The sequence below is a fragment of the Echinops telfairi genome, unplaced genomic scaffold, assembly GCF_000313985.2.
Source record: "Echinops telfairi isolate 266 unplaced genomic scaffold, ASM31398v2 ScPeMD7_70;HRSCAF=299, whole genome shotgun sequence".
NCBI classification, from domain to species: Eukaryota; Metazoa; Chordata; class Mammalia; order Afrosoricida; family Tenrecidae; genus Echinops; species Echinops telfairi.
The window spans coordinates 71,746,082-71,756,865 of NW_022103968.1; the positions used below are offsets into that span (position 1 = coordinate 71,746,082).

A 10,784-nucleotide genomic window follows, 5' to 3' on the forward strand; every position below is an offset into this window, starting at 1 on the left:
CCCTTTCCAACCCACTCTCCCTCTACCCTCCCAGTATTGCCACTCACACCACTGGTCCTGAAGGGATCATCCGCCCTGGATTCCCTGTGTTTCCAGTTCCAATCTGTACCAGTGCACATCCTCTGATCTAGCCAGACTTGCAAGGTAGAATTCAGATCATGAGAGTGGGGGGGATAATTTCTAGTTTATTACTCTTTAGTTTAGTAGTGTGTGAAAATTGCATTAAAAATATAAAAAACATTGAAAATTTTTCTAAAGTTTCGTTGAAAGTGAGAGGAGAGGAGGGTTAAAGGTTATGAAAATTAAAACTTATTTCTACTTTAGGAGCCCAAAATTTAGTAGTGGACACTCACAGCAAATTTCCACCCAAAAAATAAATGGAAGTGATAAGCTTGACTCACCAGATGAGCCATGATGCTCAATTTGTGCAGTGAGGGCTGCCGGTTGAATAGCACCACATCCCCATCAATGAGGTGTCTCTCAACGATGTCGCCATACTTGAGCTCCTGGGCCATCTTTTCTCGATTTCCATATTTCAAAAACCTTAATGTACAACAATAAATACAGTCTCTGAAAGCACAGTTCATTCACCAAATCCTCTCTCTTCATATCAGAGTGCAGTTTCTTATAGGAACATATTTTAACAAATCTAAGATGCCTCCATTTATAAGACCCATTACCTACTATGGTGTAGTGGAAATTCATTGGGCTGTGAACCGCACGGTTGGGAAGTTCGAAAGCACTAGCAGCTCCATGAGAGACAGTCTGGCTTTCTACTCCCATAAACAGTTACAGTCTCAGAAGCCCACAGGGGGCTGCTATGAGTCAGCATTGACTCAAAAGCAATGAGATCATTACTTTGTGCGCCACCAACATAGAAGAAAAACTGAATTAAACTAGAGTACACAACGAACGATGAGTTACATACTGCTTTTCAAAGCATCCAAAAGTTGAATAAAATGTCTTAGAATTAATGAAATACAGGAATGAATCAACTTCTTCCACCCACTGATAAAATTTTACTTCAAAAAAGTGGAGAAGAGTGTGGAAGTTTCATAATCTCATGTCAAGTTGAAGATATATAAAAGTGTAGGGGTGGAGGTTAGATTGTCTATCAGGTCGTAGCCTAATAACCTCACTTGGAGGGGAGACCGGGATAAATGGCTCTCTGGAGACTGGTCGGTCGGCCTCTCTCTCTCTCTCTCTCTCTCTCTCTCTCTGCCTTCACCTGCCTGTTTTCTGACCAGAAGAGCTGCTGGAGCCCTGAGATGTTTTCCACCAACTTTGGATCCACATGACTTTGCACCCACCAGTCTGCTATCTCCCTGCATGCTGCATCATTGCATGTGGGTATGTGAGTCTGAAGAGGGGCTTATGAACCAGTATTGGACTTATGGACTTGAGTGGACCTGCCTGGGATCCTTTTTTGATATATAATCACTCCTTGATATAAAGCTCTTCCTTACACATATATGAGTGTCACTGGATTTGTTTCTCTAGTTGGCCCAGCTTAACACAAAGATGACTTTTCCTAGAATACTGAAGTCATCGTTGAAAAACCAGTAAACACAAAAAAAATATCAGTTTTCATATCCCAATCTGCTCTACCCATCCAGAGGCATTAACATTAAACAGAACTGCGCAAATGATCATGCTATCTGTTTTCAATATTCAATGAGGAACGACATTCAGAAGGACTCATTGTAATTGAAGCAGATATTTTACAGATGCCAAACAGAATCACACAAATGCTTCTCAGACTGTATTCTGTGGGTAAACATGGCAACAGCGCACTAGATGAAGAGCATTACCTTTTCATCTGCATATGTCTCTGCTGAATGAAATTTGCTCCTGGGTGAACTTCAGGGCCATTTCGAACTAACTTCCTTAAGAAATTGATGTTTGCTTTGTTCACCTGTAAGGCCACAATACAAATATAATGAAATACTATACAATTTCTATAAGCTAGCATAGGGCATACACACACACACACACACACACACACACACACACACACACAGCACACGCCATGGGGGCTTCAAAAAGGATCCACTCAATAGTGGTCAGAAGTATGGTCACTAGGGTTGCAGCCCACACATGCACAGTTTTTCCAACTGAAGCACGATCCTTCATGTCGCTGTGCTCAGTAGATGGCTGCAGACAAGGTCTCTCATTAATGTACGTGAAAAAACTCATAAGCAGGGTGCAAGGTCCAATTGACATAATGCCTTCCAAAAGGATCTACCGCTAAATCAAAGGCAGAGGGGCTATGGAGACTGTTTTGGCGCCCCAAAGGGATAATCTTGGTAGATTTTTGTAACGGACACAGGACAACCACGGGAGCTTAGAAGTAGTAGGTGTTTTTTGTTTTAAGCAGTAGTTCTAAAAGAATTAAAAATTGCACAGGCAAGAGAAAGGCCAGAAAAATTGCGCTGAGGAATTTATTTCCCATCACAACAGCGCATCTGCTCCTTCTCGAACGATAACCAGGAGAATTGTCCTAGAAGAAATTCTCTGAAAAACCTGACTCCAAAAAAAGGAAAAAAGAAAAACCTTACTGCACGCACCCTACAGGCCTGACAGTGCCTCTCTGAGATTTCTTTTTGCTCCCCAAACTCAAAAAAACATTTCAAAGGAGCATGATTTGAGTCCCTGGAATGTCCAAACTTCCATTTCGACATGATATAAATTGAAGAGCACAAACTCTCAGGAGAGGGTTTGAGAGGACACATTACGTATACACCTAGAAGATAAAGACAAATATTTTCTCAGGAAATTCTCCTAGGAGAGAACATAGCTGGCACTGTGTTCATAAACGAAAACTTCTGACCCCGTGTCTACCCCACCTTCCTCGGTGACCCAGGCCACATGTTACAGACTAGTGGGCATTTCGACTCTGTCCTTTTGAGGTGTACAACATCCTTCACAGGCCACACCAGGAGGTTTCAAGGTTGAAACCACACTAAGTGAACTGGACTCTACCTCAAACTCACCTGCAGTAGATTTAAAGAACTGACCTATTCCCTTGGACATAAGGTCAAAGGCCCTAGTGTAACGAGCACAGACGACTGCCAGTCCAAGGTTATACAACCGGTGGTCACTGGACTTTGGATCTCTTGTTTTGAGTGACCCAGTGAATGATGGCTGGGGACTAACATATAGTTACTATTTTAATGGCTTAGCCTTTATCAGTATTAGTGAAAGGTTTGCCCTATCATCAAGCCTCATTGTTTGTATAAATAGTACCCAGTCACTTAAACATTTAATCTATACAAATCAACTATGCATGTATTGTGGTCTGAAAAGCCAAACTATAAATACAAAATACTTTAGCATTTGATCTCCCCTTCTGTTCAATTTTTAAATTTAAGTTTTTCATATTTTTTAAAATTTTCTTCCTTTTTAATTGAAGTTTTTCCATTTTGCTTTGCCATTGTTGTTTTTTTGTTTGCTTTCTTATTTATATTTCGCACAATTTTCTATACCTGAAATCCAGGACCATTAAATCTATAGATTATAACTGGACGAAAAATTATACAGAGGCATGGCAGGGGGTTGGGAGGAAATGGAGAGCTAAGTATGAGAAGAAAATGTTTTGAAATTAATTTTGGTGATGACTGCATAACTCTTAAATGATTAAATTATACAGTATATGGATTATATGCCAATAAAACTATTTAAGAGAAAATTCAACCCTGATGTATAAAATTGCTGAAAATGGCACTCTCTCACACACACACACACACACACACACACACACACGACACTGAAGGTTCCATGGATGACTGGGGACTTTCCCATCTCCACTGTTTGGAACATCAAAATGTACCGTGAAAGACAATTCCAGGGAGAAAGTGAACGGCATGTACCTTTTCAGGAAAAGTTAGAATTTTGGCCACGTGAACTGGCACAGCTACCTCATCGATTCGGAGGTTTGGGTCAGGTGAGATAACTGTTCGGCCAGAAAAATCCACTCTCTTTCCTGATAGATTGCCTCTAAAGCGACCTACATAAAAACACATCAAGAAGTCAATGGCACGGTACATGCTGTTGAAATTATTTAAAGAATAGATTTTTTTTTTTAAATCTCCACTCTCCAATGATATGAGCTTGACATATGGTCCCAACACGTTACCAAAGACAGCAGAGTGTGCCCTCACATTCTGTCCGAGCGTACCTTGCTTTCCCTTCAGGCGCTGCACGAAGCCTCTGGTCCATTTCTTGGGCGCCATGTTGAGGGGAATGCCCGAGAGCTCACTGTTAATATAGAGGGCACACTGCAGCTGCAGGAAGTCCCAGTCCTCCATGATCATTTGAGTCTTGGCTCCAGATATCCGATGCTGAAAACGAGCAGAAAAGGAAATCAGGAATAAGATTGTTTCTATGATCAGGTGGATTTTGGTGCCTTTAAAATTGTCTTTTAAGTATTTATTTTGTTGCTCTTGATGAGAATACACGTAGCAAAAGCACACTAGTTTCTCCATGCACAATTCAGCGACAACGACTACTTTTTCTGCATTGCTCCTCCCTCATTAACATACCCATACTGCCCACTACGTTTCCGATCGACTCTGACTTTGCTGCTGTCAGTGTAACGCTATGGAGACATACTGAAAGAGCGCACAGCTCACAGCAGGCACTCTGCTAAGCTAACTACCGTTCTGTTTTAAGGAGACTTCATGGTATGTTTTCGGTTTCAAGTGTGAAGATTATCTCAGGACAATAAACAGTTTCAAGGGTTTCCCCAGCCTCTATGGAGCTAGATATTCTGCAGTGCGTGGAAATTTGTCATCCCATTATTTATTTTTCCCCTTTTGATTAAGATTTTCCTGGAGAATTTTTTATCAAAATGTCAAAAAATTTTTTTACTGGAATTTTTTTTTTAAAGATATTCTGTGAATCATAGTCTTGGAAACACTAATGGAAAGCACTGACCTTTTTAATGACATCATTTAGGAAAATTATTTCTGTCAATTTCATCGTCAGATCATCTTCATTGGTGCCAGATTTCAAGTCGCTCACAACAGAGGGTCTGATACACAAAGGGGGCACCAGAAGTCGGGTGAGAATCAAATCGGAGGGCTTTCCCGCCTCCGGGTTCATCAGAAGTAGAGGGACATCTTCGGCGGGAATTCGTTTAAATAAATTCAGAACTACTAAGGGATTCAGGTTTTCCTAAAAAAAGAAAGAATGGAGTTATTATATTAATTTTTTACAGCTTCTACAAGGGTTGACATCTTTATATTTTCTAACCTGTTGTTTAATTTAAAACGAGTACAAGCTCAGAAATTTCTGTTGATACTATACTGCATTGCAAGAAACCTAAAAATGTTATTGACCCCAAAAAATGTTATTGACCCTTATTCCAACTATTTAAGACAATGATTTCATTTCTCATAATTATTGCAAAGGGGATAATTTAGAAACGATCATGAAGATTTAGCTACAAAATATTCACTAAAGTCATTTTTAATTGTGAAAAATTGGAAAGAACCTGATAGACTACAGGCTAAATAAGTCATGGGAGATCTATACATGGAGAATTATGAAGCAACTGAAAAATGGCACCACAGATATGTAGATATTAACATAGCTAAATTTTACAAAATATTGGCACGTGAAACAAACAGCAGGTGTGCACTACCTCATGTGGGGGACGCACATCTACACAGAGAAAAAGAAATGGAAAGGGTCACCGAGGTATTAACAGGCCTGTCGATAATTGAGTAGAACTCTAATCGTTTTACTCCTATTCTACAAGATTTTTCTGTAATGAGCAAATATTATCTTTGTAATACCTCCATTTAATACATGCCGTGCTGCAACCGTTCAATCAAATTATAGGAATTATGTATACTTTCAGAGATCTGAAGACCTAATAGTCTGCTGTGTCTTCATGCCTGTTTATTAGACTTTCCTGGGGTCAACCTAAGATTATGGGACAGAAAGTGTACTGCATGAGCAGAATTTTATGTGTTTAGACCAATGTAGCGAGCACAAGTTGCTGGGCCCACTCACAGGGCTGCAGCTGGGGAACATCTACCCACAGCTTGCACTCAAGGTCCTCGGCCAGACAATTCACTTCCAGTGACCTGTCTTCCAGGCGCAGGACTTCCCTATCACTTGGGAGAATTCAGCATCCACCTAGAACGATACTCGTAAAGGGGCCCTGGTGGCATAGTGGGTTACGGGTTGGGTTGCTAGCTGCACAATCAACAGTTTGAAACCACAGGAGAACAATGAGGATTTTTACTCCCATACAGGTTATTTTCAGAAACCCACAGGCGCAGTTCTACTCTGTCCTGTAAGGTCACGATGAGTCAGAATTGACTTGATGGTAGTGAGTCTGGCTTCGTTTGGTATTCGAATTCCAGGGACCACACAAAAACCAGGGTACCATTCAGTACTAGACAAGAATATCAAGGAAGTTCTGAGGACACGAGGATTGGCCAGACTATAGAAGTCATCTTGTCCCATGCAGCACTATCAAGTTGATCCCAACTCACAAAGACCCTTGAGGACAGGGTAGAACTTGCAGCTGTCTAACACTGTAACTCTTTTGGGGAGTAGAAAGCCTCATCTTTCTTCAAAGGAGTGGCTGGTGGTTTTTTAATGCCAACCTTACAGTTAGCAGCCCAATGCATAATCCACTATGCTACCAAGGCTCCTAACGATCTCCTAGCAAGAGTTAAAGGAGGAAAGGATTGCTTAATATGTCGAAGACAACTCCAGAGTGGCAGAACTGCCAGAACAAGAGGTCCATGAAAGAGGTTACTGATACAGTTACACATTAGAAGACAGAAACACAGGGCTGTGGACAGATAGAACAGGTGGCCTGTTTGCCCAAGGAGGAATATTATAATTGGGGCACTCTGGCAATGGGACATGAACACAACCATGGCTGGAAGGGGCACTGGTAACTCAGTCTGCTGAGGACACTGTGGCACAGTAAGAGGCATTTCTATCTGGTGAGGGAGGCAAGACTCATGATCATATATCTGTAAATTCACAAACCTCTTGTATTAAAATTAGGTGTGAGTAGACATTAGTCCTTAGGGGACAGAGCTTAGTTTCTGTCCAACTGTTAAAGAGGATCTGTGCAGAATCAGTGGGGGAAAAAAAAGAAAAAGGAAAAAACAACCCCTGGTTTGGGTCTCTTCCAATTCAGGCCTTGTGTGCTGCCAATAAAGGCATGGAGTCCCAAGGGCAAAAAACAAAACCAGGCAGGTGAATGACACACTCCCTTTTCACATCTGGGCTGTAGGACTCTTGAGAGCATATTCACGGTGCAAATCCTGGTAATCCCCTAAATATCAGTTGGAAGTTAGGTACTCAGAAGTCATATCGCTTATTAGTATCATATTTTATCTACTCTACATAGTACTATAAAGGTTAAACACTAATCAAATCCTGAGCAAGAAAAACACAATACTTCCTATAATTCTGTTAGTTAAATTTAGTCAATTAAAGTAAGCAAATGGCTGTAAGGGAATCAACTAGATCTTTTTGTACCTAGTCATCTATTCAGAGAACAGGATATGTCAGTTCATGCTCTATACAATTAATTTCTCACATTTTGTATCATGAAAATATATCACGTTACCTAGAGGGCTGAATATGTGCTGTGAAGCTTTGTTGTTGTTAAGTGCCATGAAATCAGCGTGGACTCACAGCAGGCCTGTGTACCTACAACAGACCAAACCACCACTGCTCCTGCGTCCTCCTACAGCCTGTTGTTGCAGCCCCCCTGACAGGCATCTTGTGGAACGTCTTCCTCTTGCATTATCCTGCATCTATCTCTACTTTACTAAGCATGATGTCCTTCCCCAAGGAAACTGTTAAACTTAATACCAAAGATTGGTAACACATAATATTCGCTCATGTAAATTCTTAGTCTGACTGCTAACTTAAATAAACGTTTAGGCTAACATAATAGAATTTTCATTTTGGAAAAAGGTGATGGAGACATGTGTATGTAAGTGAGTATGAGTAAATGAGTGTGTGTACACATGTGTGAGAGAAATATAGATATATGGATGTTATGGGTTGAACTGTGTCCTCCTAAAACAAGTGCTGTAATCCTAACCCCTTGTACTTGTGGCTATTATTTTTTTTGGAATAAGACATCCTCCACTATGTTAAGGCGGTTGTATCAGGTTAGGTGTGCCATAACTGTGATTTCTAATAAAAGCAGATAAAACACAAGGACAAAACGTCAATTCCTACTCCAAGCAACATGTGCCCGTCGACCACCTGCTTGTGGTGCTTATGTGAGGTAGGCATGCAACTCCAGGCTCACCTGGGCCCTGCCCAGAAGGGACTCCACTTCTTTATTATGTTCTATGGCTGTTTCAAAAGACTGAAGGAAATTTGACACAATTGGATCCACCACTTTTTTGTTGGTTTTGTATTTCTCATGAATAATCTTCAGTAATCCACACTTCTTTACAGTACCTAAAACAGTTAATTTATATAGAAATAAAGAAAATTAGGCTTCGAAATTAGGTTCTTAAGTTGGATGGAAGTGGTAATCTGGTAAGTGAAATAAATGAAAACGCAACAGCCATGAAAGATGAGCGGTGCGGCTGTTAGTAAATAGCATGTCAACAGTAAAGTGGGGGAAGGGAGACGTCGGGCCGCGTAGATATGATAAAATAGTAACAATTTATAAATTATCAAGGGTTCATGAGGGAAGGAGGGAGGGACGAATGGAAAAAAATGAAAAATGAGGCGCTGATTCCAAGAGCCCAAGTGGAGAGCAAATGTTTTGAGAATGCTGAGGGCAGCGAATGTACAAATGTGCTTTACACAATTGATGTATGTATGGATTGTGATAAGAGTTGTATGAACCTGATACAAATTCTACCTGGCTAGCTAGACCAGAGGATGTACACTGGTACAGATAGGAACTGGAAACACAGGGAATCGAGGGGGGATGATCCCTTCAGGACCAGTGGTCTGAGTGGCGATACTGGGAGGGCAGAGGGAGAGTGGGTAGGAAAGAGGGAACCGATTACAAGGATCAACATGTGACCACCTCCCTGGGGGACGGACAACAGAGGGGTGGGTGAAAGGAGATGTCAGACAGGGCAGGATATGACAAAATAAACAATCTATAAATTATCAAGGGCTCCTGAGGGAGGGGGGAACAGGAGGGAGGGGAAAAATGAGGACCTAATGCCGGGGGCTTAAGTGGAGGGGAAATGTTTTAAGAATGATGAGGGCAATGAATGTACGAATGCGCTTTACACAATTGATGTATGTATAGAATGTGATGGGAGTGATATGAGCCCCTAATAAAATGATTTAAAAACAAAACTAATCCTATAAAAAAAAATTTTTTTAAAAGAGCATGTCAGCTGCCAGGCTCTGCAGCCTAATGTACAGGGAGAAAAGCCATCCAGAAAGGGCTGGCGACGAATAAAGCACCCAGAAGAGCGTGGTGCAAGGGTCGCCGTGCAGCCTTGTATGTCCTGCTCACCATTGAAAGCACCACAGTGATGGCAAATGTTTTTTTTCCGACACTTCTCAGAAATTTTCTTCTTCAGGCCTCGCTTCTGAAGGTAGGTCAGGCCAGGCCTCTTTAAATAATCCAGAAACTGCTTTTTTTCTTCCAGGGCCAGCATAATGTGGCAGCAAGTTTTACAGATCATCTTTTAAAAATTAAACAGAACACACGAAAGGATGAGTGATGAGGAAACATTATTTTCTTTGTAAAATGCCACCCTCCCAACAGTCCAGGATACTAAATGGCAGCAGTCATGCAAGAGGTAACCAATGTTCAGTATAGCATTAATAGTAGTCGTATTTGGTGGAAGGAGTTTTTTTAACTCATGCTGTTCTGTATTGTTGTCGTTTTTTCCCCAATGTATATGAATCATTTTCTACAAGGGAGAAAAATAATTAAGGAATAAATACTCTTTCAACACCTTAATATAATGCAAGACAAACATATTCTATATTTAGTATCAGAATCTCCGCCAGTTGATCCCTTCTCTATCTCTTACAATTCTAAGCTCACTCTGATGACCTCAGATTGGTTACTCTAGAATTTATGCCTTGGAAATCTACATGCGGGCCCTTACCTGTAAAATGCCTATGACCCCTTACCTGTAAAATGCCTATGACGGCTCTGAAGTATCCCACATGAAAACAAGGCAATTCCAGGTCAACATATCCATAGTGGCCCAGGCAGTCAGCCAAGTTTTTCCCACAGGTTTCACAAGGACGGTCCTTCTCACTTGTACCCTTTGAACAAAAGCACATCCAATAATCAATGGGGACCAGTGGCAAGGAAAGTGGGGCCAGTTCTCACATTTGTCAGAATGGTTCAGAATTAACTATTCACATTCAGCAAAATTAATGGTGCCGGAGTGCCTGACAGGGTCTGAGCCACACAGAGGGGAATGAGGGGGAGGAAAACCAGCCCTCTTCAGTTTTATCCGAAGTCAAAACACAGGAGGGGGCGAGGGGTGGCAGAAGGGTCTTACCATCCTATGGTCCAATACCCCATACGGCAGAGGAGCATGGTTGTTGTCCTGGCTATACAAATTCTTACTCACAACCTGGATATGTGCCTGTTGGCGCATTTCCTCAGGGGACTTCATGCCAAAACAGATGTGGCTTCTGGAACAGAAACAGGAGAGTAATTACAGCAAAACCATTCCCAATATCTACTTCTCGTTATATACAAAAATTAACTCAAAATGGATCTATTCAAATGGACCTAAATAAAACTTCAATAAAGAGATAGTGGTTAATCGCCAGGACCTTAGATTTCACAA

At 41.2% G+C, this 10,784-nt stretch overlaps 1 protein-coding gene across 1 annotated transcript in view; it reads right to left on the reverse strand.

Annotated features, from left to right (window-relative positions):
- POLR3A (RNA polymerase III subunit A) overlaps nt 1-10,784 on the reverse strand; it is a 96,163-nt gene that overhangs the window by 73,626 nt on the left and 11,753 nt on the right. The window contains exons 2-10 of the mRNA XM_013004249.3: nt 10,491-10,626; nt 10,111-10,248; nt 9,482-9,653; nt 8,300-8,454; nt 4,936-5,175; nt 4,178-4,340; nt 3,870-4,006; nt 1,812-1,915; nt 402-543 (exon numbers count right to left, since the gene is read on the reverse strand). Coding sequence (XP_012859703.2) covers nt 402-543; nt 1,812-1,915; nt 3,870-4,006; nt 4,178-4,340; nt 4,936-5,175; nt 8,300-8,454; nt 9,482-9,653; nt 10,111-10,248; nt 10,491-10,626 — 1,387 coding nt within the window. The remainder of the gene's footprint in view (nt 1-401; nt 544-1,811; nt 1,916-3,869; nt 4,007-4,177; nt 4,341-4,935; nt 5,176-8,299; nt 8,455-9,481; nt 9,654-10,110; nt 10,249-10,490; nt 10,627-10,784) is intronic.